The sequence below is a fragment of the Eulemur rufifrons genome, chromosome 6 (assembly GCF_041146395.1).
Source record: "Eulemur rufifrons isolate Redbay chromosome 6, OSU_ERuf_1, whole genome shotgun sequence".
Taxonomy (NCBI): Eukaryota; Metazoa; Chordata; class Mammalia; order Primates; family Lemuridae; genus Eulemur; species Eulemur rufifrons.
The window spans coordinates 89441222-89457388 of record NC_090988.1 but is presented as its reverse complement, the minus strand read 5'-3'; the positions used below and the strand labels follow the sequence as shown (position 1 = coordinate 89457388).

The 16167-nt window shown below is 49.1% G+C and overlaps 1 protein-coding gene across 1 annotated transcript; it reads right to left on the bottom strand.

The window, feature by feature from the left end:
- Window positions 1–686: 686 nt before the first annotated feature.
- F2 (coagulation factor II, thrombin) lies at window positions 687–14912 on the bottom strand. The gene is made up of 14 exons (XM_069471303.1): window positions 14802–14912; window positions 14264–14427; window positions 13540–13564; window positions 13267–13317; window positions 11406–11511; window positions 11174–11310; window positions 9458–9772; window positions 9017–9142; window positions 8803–8929; window positions 8556–8723; window positions 7943–8116; window positions 7543–7724; window positions 1090–1160; window positions 687–953 (listed from the first exon to the last, which is right to left on the bottom strand). The coding sequence occupies exons 1-14, from the start codon at window positions 14878–14880 to the stop codon at window positions 810–812; spliced, it is 1869 nt and encodes a 622-aa protein (XP_069327404.1). The 5' UTR covers window positions 14881–14912; the 3' UTR covers window positions 687–809.
- Window positions 14913–16167: the final 1255 nt, after the last annotated feature.

The window sequence follows — 16167 nt, the reverse complement described above, 5'->3', positions numbered from 1 at the left end:
GTCCCAGCTACTCGGGAGGCTGAGACAGGAGGATCGCTTAAGCCCAGGAGTTTGAGGTTGCTGTGAGCTAGGCTGACGCCACGGCACTCACTCTAGCCTGGGCAACAGAGTGAGACTCTGTCTCAAAAAAAAAAAAAAAAAAACCTGAGCCTTTTGGGCGCACGGGTCTGACATTTTAATGACACGAGGAAGGATGCAGGGACTCGCCGGGAAAGTTTGAGGTAAAGAGAAAGATGTATCTAGTTACCCCTCACTACCCCTATTCTACCTCTTCTCCCATCCCAGAACAAGCTCTTTATGGCCCTTACAGCAAAGCCACTGAAAGCACAGGCCTCACTCTATCTTCTATGTTTCAAGCCCCACTTTGACCTTTCTTAGCTGTATGACCTTGGACAAGATACTGCTCCAAATCTCAGTTTACTTACCTACCTCTTGTGAGGATTAAATGAAATAATCCATTAAAGCCCTGAGTGTGGAACATTGAAATGCTCATAAATTCAACCTGCCATCTCCCTTCTCACCTTCCCACCTGGCCCTCCTCTTCTTTTTTTTTACCTCCTCCCCACCCCATCTGGCCTGTTCTGAAGGTGGAGGTTTCTTAAATCCTGTTTATCCAGCAGTATTACTGGTTCGTCCTGAGCCCAGTCCAGAGAGCTGCCCACGAATAGCACTGGGAGCACTGAGGATCATTGAGAAAAGTGTGACTTTTATTGGGAACTGTAGTTCTAGAAACAAACCACAAAAATAATTCTTCCACTGAATTAGTTACTGTGATTTTACAGTGAGGAGACCAGAATGTGAGTGGCCTTCTAACCTCCAAACCGATCAATGACCTTCTGTATCCACTTCTTTAGGCGGAACACGTGTGTGTAGAAGCCATATTTCCCATCCCGGTCACAGCCTTCACCCCATGAGACAATGCCTATTTGATACCATCTGTTGTTAAAGGGGCTCTGAGGAAGAAAGATTGGATTTCCAATAGAGTTAAGTTCAAGGTAACTGTTTCTGAACACCAGAGTTCCTCCTCGCCCAACTCTCCCAACCCCTGGAAGATCTACCCACCAGGGCCTGGCCTTTGGAGAAGCTTACCTTCATGACAAAGGGTCCTCCACTGTCACCTTCACAAGCGTCCCCTCGTTTCCCTTCCTCTGGCTTGTAACCTTGAGAGAGAACAGCGGTGCTCAGGAGCAAGGGTCATAGTCCAGCCGCTCCCCTGCAAGGGACAGCTGGCCAGCGCCTACTTGACCCCTCTGATCATCCTCACCCCACACATCCAATCTGTTAAAAAGCTTGTCAGCTCTACCTTCAACATGCATCCCAAATCCAACCACCTCTCAGCACTTCTACCTCTGCCCAAGTCGTAGACACCTCTCCCCTGAATCACTAGTTTCCCTAATTCTACTTCGCCCACCCACGATCCATTCTCCAGCCAATAGGCAGGATGATGCTTTTAAAAAGTAAGTTAGACCAAAAAAAAAAAAAAACAAGAGAAACTTTTTTTTTTTTTTAAATAAAAAGTAAGACCTACAGGTCTACTGAGGGTAATGGTAGTTGCCTTTATCCAAATCTCCCCATACTTCCTCCACAAACAATATAGAACAACATGGACAACGGCAAAACCTACACAAAAATAACACACCTTCAACATAACTAGAATACAGAGAACAAACTCACTCCAAATTAATTGTGTATCTAACACCAAAAGTTTTGTGGGGCTGAGAATGGAAAAATTTTATCTAATAAAAGCAGCTGGTGCAATCAAATCAGGAATCTTGTAAATAACCCCAGTCTACAAAACAAATAGATGAGAACTAAATAGATCCATACAAAGATACTGTAAGAAAACTGAAAATAATAAAAAGATCTCAGCTAATAAAATTCTTCCCTGAAACACAATCACAAAACAGAAGGAAACTGTAAGTGAATTAAATACTCTCAAGAAAACTTGTGGATATAAAAAAACACCAAGTCAGAAATTCAAAAATTCAAAATAAATGGACAAAAACAATGGAAAGAAATGAAAAGCAGAAGTGGTTGAAATAAACTCGGGCCAAAGAAGAAATTTGAGTCCTTAAAGAAGAAAAATAAAACAATGGGACAGACCTAATATTTAGAATATAATCCGAGAAATCGTCTCAAAATTAACAGGCAACTTGAATGTACATATTGAAAGGACCCACTGGGTACCTGGCAAAATTGACCTGAAACAGTCACTTCTGAAACACATCCTAAAAAAACTGAGGCTTCAAAGATGAAGAAAACATCCTCAAGGCCCTCAAGCAAAAAGACCAATTACTCTACAAGAGCAAAACAATTATGCTGGCATCAGACTTTTCAAAATCAACAACTAAAGCAAGCGATAAAAATGTTTTAAATTTTTTGGAAAATTTTTTTAGTTTATACTTTTCAAAGTTCAGGGAAAGAAAATGTGAACCACGAATTTGATATCCAACTAATGTGATCTTTAGCCTGTCAAGGCTATAGAAAAACAGTTATAAACATATAACAACTCAGGAAATTCTACACCCGTGACCCTTCTTGAAAAATCTCGTAGTGGACAAGCTTCATCTAACCTTCAAGTGAATGGTATCACTTCAGTAAAAGAACTGGACAACTGTTCAGACAAGTAGAAATAATGTAACTAAAAATATGAGAGGAAAAGAGAAAAAGGAAAGTAAAATAAGCTCACTGATTTTTGGATAGCCAATAATAGGTGGGAATTCAAAGGTATAATGAAAGTTTATAGAGCAAAACAAGAAAGGAATGAAGAGCATTTCAAAAAGGTGTAAGCCCAAAGAGAACGAGAATAAAATCAGACCTTCCTAAATATGTAAATTTCTTTAAAAGCAAAGAAAAGATCACATAGGGGAAAAAATATGGTAAATATAATATACACAATAATTACAAAATAATGAGAGAAAATTCTATCAATCATATCAATATGAAGGGGTTTAACTCACCTATTTAAAAAGGACAAGAGTTTTAGTTTGGCTCACAAAGCACGACCCATCTATACTATATATAAGAGATACACCAAAAACAAAGTGATTCGTAGAAGCCAAAATTAAATTAAAAGGATGGGCAAAGATGTATCAGGCAGCTGGAAACAAAAAGAGAACAGGGATAGTACTTCTGAAATTGAAAATAATGTAAAGAAGGACACTTTTAATGCTAAAAGCCAAAATTAATAATAAATAACAGTTATAAATATCTGCATCAAATAACAAAGCAACCACATGTATAAAATAAAAAACTGCAAGAGACGCAAGGAGGCAAATAGAAACACATTAATAATAGATTTTAACAAGAAACTCAGGCCGGGCGCGGTGGCTCACGCCTGTAATCCTAGCACTCTGGGAGGCCGAGGTGGGCGGATTGTTTGAGCTCAGGAGTTCGAGACCAGCCTGAGCAAGAGCGAGACCCCATCTCTACTAAAAATAGAGAGAAATTATATGGACAGCTAAAAAATATATATAGAAAAAAAATTAGCCGGGCATGGTGGTGCATGCCTGTAGTCCCAACTACTTGAGAGGCTGAGACAGGAGGATCCCTTGAGCTCAGGAGTTTGAGGTTGCTGTGAGCTAGTCTGACGCCACGGCACTCACTCTAGCCTGGGCAACAAAGTGAGACTCTGTATCAAAAAAAAAAAATTAAAAAAACAAAAAAAAAACAAGAAACTCAATACAAGACAGATCAAGTGAACTTAAATAAGGATATAAATGACCTAAATGAGAATAATAAGGTACATTTATGGATATCAAACTTTACACACGATGATAGAGAACACACCTCAAGCACACATGTAACATTCACAGAAACTGAAACAGCATGCTCTCGAAAAGTCAGCTGCATAAAGTAGAAATATTACAGACAGCACTCTCTCATCGCATTGCAGCAAAAGTCGAAACTATTAACAAAATCAAAATACAAAAGGGCCCTTCCATCCTGACATTTAAAAACCATCTATTAACTCTTAAATGAAAGGGGAAAGAGAAAGGGAAACAAATTGCAGAATTTCTTAAAAATAGTGATAATAAAAACACTCCACAGTGTTTTCTGTGAACAGAGAAAAATGCATAGCTCTATTCAATAAATATGAAAGATCAAAAATACATAGAACAAACTGTCAGCTCAAAAAGCTAGAAAGAGGCTGGGCGTGGTGGCTCACGCCTGTAATCCCAGCACTTTGGGAAGCCAAGTCAGGATGATCACTTAAACCCAAGAACTCAAGACTAGCCTGAACAACCTAGTGAGACCTGGTCTCTATAAAAAATAGAAAAATTAGCCGGGCATGGTGGCACACGCCTGTAGTCCCAGCTACTTGGGAGGCTGAGGCAGGAGGATCACTTGACCCCAGGAATTTGAGGTTGCAGTGAGTTATGATGACGCCACTGTAGCCTGGCAACGGAGTGGGAACTTGTCTCTCTCTCTCTCACACACAAACACACACACACACAAAAGCTAGAAAGAGAACGGCAAAATAAACCAGAAGAAAAGATGAGAGAACTTTTAAAAAGATAAAAGTGAGAAATTAATGAGGCACAGAATAGAAAAATAATAGGCCCAATTAATTAGTCAAATTCCTAGGTCTTTGTTTTGGCAAAACTGGCAAACCACTAGCTAATTTACTAAAGAAAAACAGGAAAGAAATCACAAGCAGAAAAATTATAAGAGAAATCATAAGAAAAATTATAAGAGAATACATTGCAGCATGCCAGAAAAATATAATAGGCCTGTAATCCTAGCACCTTGGGAGGCCGAGGCAGAAAGATTGCTTGACGTCAGTAGTTCAAGACCAGCCTAAGCAAGAGTGAGACCTTGTCTCTACAAAAATAGAAAAATTAGCTGGGTGTGGTGGTGCATGCCTGTAGTCCCAGCTACTCAAGAGGCTGAAGCAGGAGGATCACTTGAGCCCAGGAATTTGAGGTTGCAGTGAGCTGTGATCACACCACTGCACTCTAGCTGGGGTGACAGAGCAAGACCCTGTCTCAGAAAAAAAGAAAACTACATGAGTAGACTTGAACATATGTGAAGACATTTCTTATCCTTGGATAGAATGATTCATCATCAAAAATACGTCGTTTCTCCCTGTTAATTTATAAATATATCATAATCTCAATAAAAATACCACCAAGCTTTTTTATGGAGCTAGACAAATTGATACTAAAGTTCATACGGAAAAACAAACATGCAAGAATTGCCAGGAAAATACCAGAAAAAAAAGAATTGAGAGAGAAGACTATCCCTACCAGATATGTACTCTAAAGCCTCTATAATTAAAACAGTGTGGTGCTGCGCACCAAGAGACAACAGACCAAGAAAAACAAATAGAATGTCCAGAAACACTCAAGCACACATAGAAACCTAGAATGTGATAAAGGTGACACCTCGAATCACTGGGGCAAACATAGAATTTTTAATCAATGGTGTAGGGAAGCTGGTTAGCCATTTGGAATAAGATAAATTAGATCTATGCCTCATATCAAACGTAAGAATAAACTTCATATGAGTCAAGAATTTAAGTGTAGAAAAATGAAACCAGGTACTAGAAAAAAATATGAATGAATACCTTGATGACCTGTGTATAAGGAAAGATTTTTCTAACTGATTCAAAAATCAAGATTCAATAAAATAAAAGACTGATAAATTTTGCCTACATAAAATTTTTTTAAGTGCATGGGAAAAAAATTATACATAAGGTTAAAAAAACTGACAAACTATAAGAAAATATTTGCAATGTGTATCACAAAGTCCTAATATCAATAATATATGAAGAACTCTTAAAAATTCATGGGAAAGGGATAACAGTGGGCAAAAAAAATGAGACAATTCACAAAAAATTATGTAAAAATGGTTCTTAGTGACATGAAAAGATGTTCAACCTCATTTTTTTTTGAGGCAGAGTCCCGCTCTGTCAACCTGGCTAGAGTGCTTTGGCGTCAGCCTAGCTCACAGCAACCTCAAACTCCTGGGCTCAAGCAATCCTCCTGCCTCAGCCTCCCAAGTAGCTGGGACTACAGGCATGTGCCACCACGCCTGGCTAATTTTTTCTATATTCAATCTCATTTTCAATTAGAAAAATGCCAATTAAAACTATATTCAGACCGGGTGCGGTAGCTCACACCTGTAATCCTAGCACCCTGGGAGGCCAAGGTGGGAGAATCGCTTGAGCCCAGGAGTTCAAAACCAGCCTAAGCAAGAACGAGACCCCATCTCTACTAAAAATAGAAAAAATTAGCCAGGCGTTGTGGCGCATGCCTATAGTCCCAGCTACTCAGGAGGCTGAGGCAGGAGGATCACCTGAGCCGAGGAGTTTGAGGTTGCAGTGAGCTGTGATGATGCCACTGCACTCTACCTAGGGTGACAGAATGAGACTCTGTCTTAAAAAAAAAAAAAGAAAGAAAGAAAATTATACTGTGTTTATGTAAGAGAACATCCTTGTTTTTTTGAAAATACTCAAGTATTTATGAGTAAAAAGGAACCATATGTGAAATTTGCTCTCAAACAGTGTGCATATGTATATAAACACACACACACACACACACACACACACACAAAAGAGGGGGATAATCTAGACGACGGTATATAGGAATTCTTTGTATTATTTTTGCAACTTTTTTGTGAGTCTGAAATTACATTAAATTTTTTTCAAATAAGTGAGATCATTTATTCACCTGCCCCAAACCCACCAGTAACTTCCCATCTCACTTGATAAAAGCCAAAGTCCTTCAAGGCCCTAAGGGAAGTGCCTGTCCTCTGCCTCCTCCCACCCGCCGCCTCCATGTCGTCCACTGCTGCTCTTCCAGGGTTTACTAAGCTCCAGCGCCCTGGTCTCCCTGGGCTCCTCAGAGGAGCATGCTCCTGCCTCAGGGCCTTTGCACCTGCTGTCTCCACAGCCTGCAGTGTGCTCCCCTAGACACTCCTTCCTTCACACTCCCAGTCTCTGCTCAAACACCATCTTCTCAGAGAGGCCTTTTCCAACCTCCTCGAGCCACCCGTTAGATCACCTCACTCGCCCTCCTCGCTCTCTCCCTTCCTCTGCTTCGTCTTCCTTCCTAGCACTTACCAGGGACTGATGGGCTAGATGTTTGATGTTCCCTCCTTCTAGGAAGGAAGCTCTCTGAGGACACAGGCATTGTCTGTTTGGGCCCCTGTTGTCCCTGCCCTAGAATGCTGCCTGGAACACGGTGGGCAGGCACACAACATTTGCTGACTGGCTGAACGAATGAATGGATGAATGGCGTTTCCGCACCCACAGCCTCCCATTGCTCTCTGAGCTCACACATACTGAACACGTCACTGGTGACTGGCACCATGCCAAACATGTGACATACACAATCTCATTTAGCTCTTGCATAAGCTTATGGGATAGAGGGTTTTTCTCCATTTTACAGAGGAAAACACTGAGCCACCAAGAGGTTAGGCAACTTGCCCAACGTCATGTGGCCTGTAAGCAACTAGAACCAGCACTTGAACCCAGGCTTGTACTTGCAACGTGTCTCAGTCCCTGCCGTTCCCTCGGCCTGCCTGGCGCAGACTCACCAGCACAAAACATGTTGTCGGTGATGCGGATCCGGGTGGAGGCCTTGCACACCGGCCGCTCCACGATGGGCAGGTTCACCACCTGCAGGACCGAGGGCTGCACCTCGTCAATGCTGCTTGTCCACTTCTCCCTCAGGTTGCCCCAGCCTGTCACCCGCCCTTTGTATCCAGCCTGGAACAACCTTCGGGGAAGGGAGAAGGACCTGCTGAGAACCAGCCCCTACAGGAGCCCCCAGCCCCAACGCCATTCCTTAGAGACCAAAATCTAAAACACCGACGCTGGAGAGAACTTTGGGATTCACTCCAAGAAACTGAGGCCTGGAGAAGGGGAGGGGACTTCTGCAAGGCCGCCTGGTGTCAGAGCCTCTGACCCCAGCTGATGGCCCTCTGGCCGCCCCACCTGGCTACTGTCTCCTTGTCAGGCAGGCACACGGGGTGAATATAGTCGCTGAAGGTGATGGGCTTCTTGAGCTTCAGCAGGGCGATGTCCCTGTCCAGGTTCTCCCGCCAGTTGTACCTGGGGTGGATGTAGACCTTCTCCAGCATGGAGATCTTTTCAACGTTTCGCTCGTACCTGCACAGAGCCCAACAGAGAAGTGGAGAAGCTGTAGGTCCACCCACAGAGGGGCAGCCAGTTCCCTGAAGAAGGAAACCACCTGCTCTCGGGGTGTGGGAGTCAGGGAGACCAGTGGGCCACCAGCGAGAGGACAGGGCTGGCTCCTGCCTTGGCAGCCCCCTGGCAGCTTCTTCCTGGCCCTACAGCCACACAGGGCTCTGGAGTCAGACAGCCCGGGCAGGGGAGCTGGAGGCAGACCAGGATTTATGTTCTGTCCCTAGCCCTAAGCCTCGGTCAGGACGTGGCCAAGAGGACTTGCCAGCAAGGACTGCCGGGATGTCATATTGTGAGGGAGGTACAGACGTATCCCACATGGCCCAGGGCCATGAGAGCCCCTCACGGTCACTCTGGAGGACTGAGACCCCCGCCAGACACCCGTGGGCCAGCGCTTCTGTACCTGGTACGGGAGTGCTTGCCAATGCGCACCAGAAGGTCATTCTCAGTGAAGTTCTTGTCCCAGGGTGGGTACAGGAGGCAGTGGGCAGCTGTGAGGACCCAACGGTCACTGATGAGGCTGGCCCCGCACAACAGCTCCTGGGGACTCTTCCGGAAAAGCATCACCTGCCTGGGAGGGGAAGCAGGACGTTTAGGAGCTGGAGGCTGCCTGTCCACCTGCCCTGGAAGTAAAAAGCCCCAGGACGTACCAGGGCGCGATGCCGACCTCCGCGTCCGAGCCCTCCACGATGCGCCCCTCAATGTAGGACTCCAGAAGTTCCTGCTCCGTTTTGTCCTTCACCAGCTTCTTCTCGAACAGAGGCCGCAGCCCACAGTCTGCAGAGCAAGCCGGACCATGAGGGGCCGATCCCGATCCCGGCCACCAGCCCCGAGGCCCCGGGTGTGTGGATGCCACCGTCTCACCTGCCTCCCCGATGCCAAAGGTCCTCTCATCAAAGAAGGTCTGGAACACCGTGGTGGTGGTGCGCCCTTCAATGGTCGTGTCCTCGGCCAGCCCGACTCCTGCCTCCTCCTCGTCCACAGCCTCCTCTGGAGGGACCCGGGCACTGGCTGGGGCTGGGCCAGGCCATCCTCACCCACCCCGTTGGACCCCCTAATTCCCTTGCCAGCCTCGAGGCCATTTGGTACAGGGTTAAGAGTACACATGCACCTGGGTTAACAAGTAACTTAACCTCCCAGGCCCTCAGTTTACTTATCTGTAAAACAGGCACAGGACCCACCACCCTCCAGTTACTGTAAGGCTGTAATGAACGCACTCAGCTGGTAAACCTGAGATAAGACTTTTCCTTATTTCCGCCCAGGCTTTGTCCTCTGCATCTCAGACCCCCTGCCCTGCCTGCTCACCGCAATAGTTGAGGTCGCAGTACTCAAAGTCGCCAGGCTTCCCCGCCACATAGCACCACGCGCCCTCCTCATCTCTGTCTGGGTTTCGGCAGAAATTCTCCACCAGCTGCACCTCCGGGTTGAAGTCCTGGTCCTTGCTCAGGGCCTTGGCCTCTGCACTGGCCCAGGCCACGCAGGGGGACCCATGTGTGGTCACCGCCAGGCGCCCCTGGTACTGCTGGCCCCGATCAGGGATGCACTCCTCCCATGGAGGTGACAGATTCGGACTGGAGCCTCCTGAGCGTGGCGTCATCTCTACAGTGAGGCGCTCTTGGCCTGGGGTGAGGAGGCAGGGAGCAGAGTGGGTGGGACCATGCGCTGAGCAGAGGGGTGAGGACCGCGGTCCCTGTCTTGCTGCTTTCTGCCTGTGTGAGCTTGAGTCACTTACCCTCTCTGGGCTTTGGTTTGCCTGCCTTTAAATGGGGTTACTAATGCCATTCTTGCAGGCTTGTTGAGAGGGTTAAACCAAATATACAGCACAAGTGTCTGGCACAAAATAAACCAGAGATAGTAACCGGGTTTGGCCTTCTGGGCTATCTGTAATCAATTGGTAGTGACTGTGTAGAGTTTTTGAAGGATTCTGTTTTTATAGGGGCACAGCAGGAAAGATTGCTGGGATCCACTAAGGATGTCTAGCCTGGCAGTAGGTCAATTTCTGCAAGCATGAAACATGTTTATCATCAGTGTGTGGGGACGGAGGGGGTGGGGACGGAGGCGGGGGGTGAAAGCAGCTGGTTTTGTTAGGACAATTGGTAACTTGCTATAAGACCAGTCCCAGGTTTGAGCGATGGATCCAGAGGGATGCTTAGAGAATGAAGAACACCAACCCACGTTTGGTGGACAGAATGACTGGTACAAATTCCATACCCCTACCTGTATCCACATCCCTTGCCCTGTGATTTTACAGGCTGAGGTGTATTTCACCTCCTGACTTTGGCCTTGACCATGAACTTGCTCTGGCCAGTGGAACGTGGGCAAGACGGATTGTGCCAGTTCTGAGCTTAGGCCTTAAGACAAATGGTGTATTTCTGTTCATTTTTTTGTGCTTCTGCCATCACCATGCGAAGAGCTTCCCCAGGCAATTGCTGCCTTTCAGCCTCAGCCCCAGAGCAAACCTGCGCCCAACGTGCAGCAAGGAGCCAAGCTCAGCCAGAGCCAGAACCACCCAGGCAGGACAAGCCCAGCCCACGCCGCTTGGCCCCACACACAGGTCAGCGAGTGCGGCTGAGATCAACAGAGCCGCCCCCACCAATCCTCACTGCAGAAGGAGGAAATGCTGACTGTGGCATGTCCGGAGATGTGCTGATTGTTTGTTCTGCGGCATTATCGTAGCCACAGCTACCTGACACACCAGGGGGAACAGTGACAGAATCACGCGTGGCTGAGCTGCACGTGGCTTGCTCCGTGATGTGCAGAATAGGGCGTGGGGACGGAAATGGCTAGGGAAGGCTTCCTGGAGGGAAGAGCACCTCGAGCAGGAAGGAGGCATGTTTGGAATGAGCCACAGCCTGGATCAAAAAGAAGTCAGGACCAAGGAGGGGGAGGAGGAGGCCGGTGGCCAACCCCCCGGGTCCCCCGACTTCACTGACCAGCAGGCACAAATGTGCTCTGAATGACTGCCAGGCCCCATGAAGCCCCTGGGCCTTGGCCACGGACCGCGTCACCGCCCCGGCTCACCGCACACAGGGATGCTGCATTCCTCCCGCCGCACCGTGGGGTCTGTGGTGTAGCACCAGGGTCCGGTGGAGCTGCCATCTGGGTTGCGGCAGAAATTCTCCTGCAGGCCGGCCTCGGGATGGGTGGTGGAATTGATTCTGGAATAGGAAAGAGCCCAGCAGAACCCTGTGCCTCCCAGTGTGTCCTCACTCCTTGTTCCCAGCTCCTGGGGACAGGCCTGCCCATTACTCACTCAGGATCATGTGGGTAGCGACTCCGCCATAACTGGCACTCGATGCCCGACCGGGTGAAGTTCGTGTGCCCTCGGTAGTTCATACCCAGACCCTCGGCACAGTTACCTGCAGAGACCCCACCAGGTCAGCTTCGGATCCTGAGGATTTGTCCCCCTCTCCCCTAGCAGAGCTCTGTCTGTCCACCTCTCCAAGCTCTCTCTGGTCCACTACCCTAATCCGCCCTTACTCAGCACCTCCCCTGCATCCAACAGTTCTCCAACCCATTTAACAGTAGTCACCAGGCCGGGCGTGCTGGCTCACGCCTGTAATCCTAGCACTCTGGGAGGCCGAGGTGGGAGGATTGCTCAAGGTCAGGAGTTCGAGACCAGCCTGAGCAAGAGCAAGACCCCCATCTCTACTAAAAATAGAAAGAAATTATCTGTCCAACTAAAATATATATAGAAAAAATTAGCCGGGCATGGTGACACATGCCTGTAGTCCCAGCTACTCGGGAGGCTGAGGCAGAAGGATTGCTTGAGCCCAGGAGTTTGAGGTTGCTGTGAGCTGGGCTGACACCACGGCACTCTAGCCTGGGCAACAGAGCAAGACTCTGTCTCAAAAAAAAAAAAAAAAAAGTGGTCACCAAATATTCACTGAATACCCACCATGTGACAACCATGTGACAGGCCCTGTGCCCGGTACTAAGAACATATAGGTGAATAAGACAATCACAGTCAAGGGAGGTCCCTGCCCTCATGGGGCTTCTGTTCAGTGGCTCCTCATGGGCAGCAGGATGAAAACATGAACAAGGTCCTTTTAATCTGGCCCTGGTCTGCCCGCCCCTGTTAGCTTAGCTCCTCATGCCTCAGGGCCTTTGCACATGCTGTTTCTTCTGCCTGGAATGCACTCCTGTTTGTTCATCACTACATCCCACAAGGCCAGGTAGAACTCTACTTCTGGGGAGCCATCTCTGATTCTGCTGGGAAACCAGATGCTCTTTCTCTTGTGTTCTCTTGGTGCCTTGAACAGAACTTTTCTAGCAATCACTTTAATGTTTTTTATTTTTGTTTTCCAACGAGATTGTGAGCTCCTTGAAGGTAGGGACTGTATTTGATTCTCTTAAAATCCCCAGGACCTGACACAGTGCCTGGTATGTAGCAAGGGCTTAGTGGAATGCTTGTTAAATTATTTAACGAGTGACAGTATGGTCAGTGATTAAAGAACTCCACGCAGCGGAGCCTACTGTCACACTAAAGGTTTATTCAGAATACCGTGAAGAAGGGAGGAGGCTCCCGAAGGCAGTGGCACCTGCACCCGTCCCAGCAGGAGAGGGAAGCGTTCAGTAGGTGGCAATGGCTGCTCCAGAGGAAGGTGACAATGTGAGCAAGGGCCAGGAAGTAGAAACACCTTGGCACGTTTAAAAAAGTCCTTGCTGCCAGAGCGGCTGGGGGTTTGGGTTCATGCTTCATGCAGTGGGAGGTAAGGCTAGAAGGGGAACTCAAAGCCAAAACCTGCCAAGTTCGCCAGGTTAAGAAGCCTGTGCTTTACTCTGTGGGTAATGGAGAGCCACGGAAGGTTTTAGAGAAGGAACACGACATCATCCAAGCTCTGACAAGGGCGGGCAGAGCCTCAGGTCAAGCAAATGAGAATGAGACCTTAAACATTAATTCATTATCCATTCATTCAGTTGTTCCTCCAACACTAATCATCTTACTGACTGCCAGATACAGAGCCAGGTGCAAAGACACATCCTTGACCTCAGGGACAGAAGGCAATGTCAGACGCTAGAGACCGTCTCCGCTGGACCACACTCCTGACCCGCCCCCGCTCTCCGCGTCTCCAAGGCTTCCCCCCACCCCACACCCCGCGTCACATGCTCACCTTCCAGACATGCAACGAGCTTTTCCCGAGGCTTCCTCACTGACTCACAAGCTGCAAGAGACCCAGAAACACCTTTTGGATTCAGGTAGGGGCAGGATGGGCTGGAGGCAAGGGTGAGTGGGATGACATTAAAGAAACAGAGACTGATGGAAGGAAGGAAGGGAAGGAGGGAGGGAGCGGGGTGGATGGATGGATGATTGGACGCACCAGAAGATTCTCTGGGATAGAACATTCTCTAAGTGGGGTCCCCAGGCCTCCCTTCCCAATGCTCACCTATGTACTTGGCCCAGAACACATCCTGAAAAACAAAGGCTGGGAGTGAGACATTGGCAGGATCCTGCTTTGTTTTGCTCTGTAAACATTATGTCTTCTCCTCATACTTTCCTCTTTCCTTTACCCTGGTCACACAGGGGACAGGCTCTAGGCACGTTCGTGGCAGACTTTCCTACTTTTGTCTCCAAAAGGAAAAGAGTATTTGAGGACAGGGGAGTCCTCCTAACACACTCACCAAGACTGAACAGGGATGCTCTTGGGCGAGGGGAGACGGGAGAAGGGGGTGTGGGGCCCTGGCAGAGCCCCCTGGAAGGGGAAGGCCGCACAGAGCTCGGGGAACACTGAGGCTGAGCTTGGGGCTCGTGGCCTCCCGGAGTCTCAGCGCCCAAGGGTGGCACAGAAGTAGCAGAAAGGCTGCAGCTGAAGAGACCCTGTGGGCATGGCTCCAGAGAGCCCCAGTGCAGACAGATGTCTGAAGACGGAGAGAAGATGCCTTCTGAGGTCGCGGAGCCACACCAGACCCTGGGACCTTGCCACAGCCCAGGGGTAGGACCCCCGAGAAAGGCTGGGGCCACCCATCTTGTCAGCCCCGTGAAATGGGGCTCAGAGTTGAAATTAAGTTCTCCACAGCGAAGGAGCCGGGAGGTTCCTCACTCACCTCCCCCGTGGCTCTAGATTTGGGCCCACCCTGGGGGACAGCGGCCCCGCTGAGCAGCCAGCTCACCGTGTCACTGGAGGACTCCAGGGCCTCGAAGGCCTCCTCGTAGCTGCACTGCTCCTCCACGCACTCCCGCTCCAGGTTGCCCTTGCGCAGCTCCTCCAGGAAGCCGCTGTTGGCGCGCCGGACCCGCTGGAGCAGCGACTGTGCTTGCTGAGGGGCCAGGAACACTGCAGCGGGGGGGTCATGGGACAGCGGGCGCTGCAGCCAGGCCGTCTTGGCCACTGTGGGGGCGCGAGGCACGTCTGCCCCGTCGGCTTCTGAGAGGGGGTGTCTGGGATGGCGGAAGTACCCAGGAGGCCGCTAAATGTAGCCCCCTAGCTCCCTTCCTTTCACTGCCTGCCTCGGCCCACCCCCCACATTGGAAGGGAGAAACGGCCATGCTCTGGCCAGGCCTGAGCTCCCGGCTCCTTCCCTCACCTGGACAGCCCGGGCTGGGACCCACCGAGGGGCTGGCCCTTGTTCTCTGTCGAGCCGGGAGACCCCAGCCCGTGGGCCCACAGCCCAGTCCTCCGGCCTGTCCCAGCCCGCAAGCCCCTCTTACCATGCTGGCTGTGCACAAGGCCACACAGGACAGCCAGGGCCAGGCAGCCCGGCAACCACAGGCCTCCGACGTGCGCCATGGCGTGTCGGCTCCTGGGACTCTGAGAGAGAGACTGTCCTGTCCCCTCTGGGTTAATGTTGAACCAACATGAAGAAATCAGCAGAGAGGGAGAGGTCATCAGGTCAGGGCCGTGAGGACAAGTGGACAGACAGTCCTCCTGCCTGCCCCCGCCATCCAGGACGACAGGTAGGTGGTCCAGCTGGGACCTGGGATGGATGGTCTGGGAGGAAGTCACAGAGAAAAGGTCACTGTAACACCACTGCCCTCCCCCACCCTCCCTGAGACGTGGGCAAGCTTGGGTCACTGGGGCGGCAAGACCTTCCTGAGGCTCCACCCAATCCTGACACAGTCAGTTTTCTTATCCACACAACAGGAATAATACTTTGCTGTGAGGACTAAAGGAAAGTATGAATATAAAGCCCATGAAATACAGTTAAGTGCTTAATAATCAGTAGATCTATGTATGTAAACCAACAGGGAGGTTTGCATAATCACCGTACACAGATGTAAGAAACAGAGACCAAGGTGTGGCCAGATGAAAGCTGCCCCTTGCAGGAGGAGGTCCTGGGGGGTAGGGACAGCCAATATTAGCTGCCACCTCCTAGCCACTGATGGAGGGCCTCATGTCTCCCCTTTCCCATCAGGGTGCTGTGTGTTCCTGTGTGGTGGGTGCCTGGGAGAAGGAGCCAGGTCCAGGGCCATCTGGGCCTTTGGTCTATCTTCTCTCAACTCGCAGGACCTGCTGCCACCCCAGAGCAGAGGCAGGACCCCTCCTTTTCCCCTGCCTATCTGCCCTGGGCCAGGCCTGGGCTTCTGGCCCCATACTGCCCCTCCGCGGCCCTGCTCCTGTCCCTCCCCACTTCCTGTTTGCAGTATGCAGGGTAAATATTAGTCCTGGGTCTCAGAAGGACAGAGGGACAAAGAGCAGGAACTCCAGGAAGCGCAGCTTCTTGCCTCGCCTTGCCTGTCCTTCTGGCCTGGCTGTTTGGGGTCCGGACCACGGTCATGTACAATCTGGGAGGAGAGAGGGTCAGCAGAGAATTAGGGACCAGGAGTCCCACGAATCACCGTAGTCCTCGGTGGCCCCGTTCCTACACATTTTCCTTTTTTTTTTTTTTTTATGTTGGATCTCAAACTGTAACTACGAATTTAAAATTTTCAGTTAATTTGGTTGTTACTTATTGTCCTTAATCAACTATTAACTACATTTCTAATCCATAAAAGTAGTTATGACTAATACATATGTCTACTGTCCTTACTCATTTTTAAGTGGTTACCTGAAATAGGAAAAGAATTAAATATAATC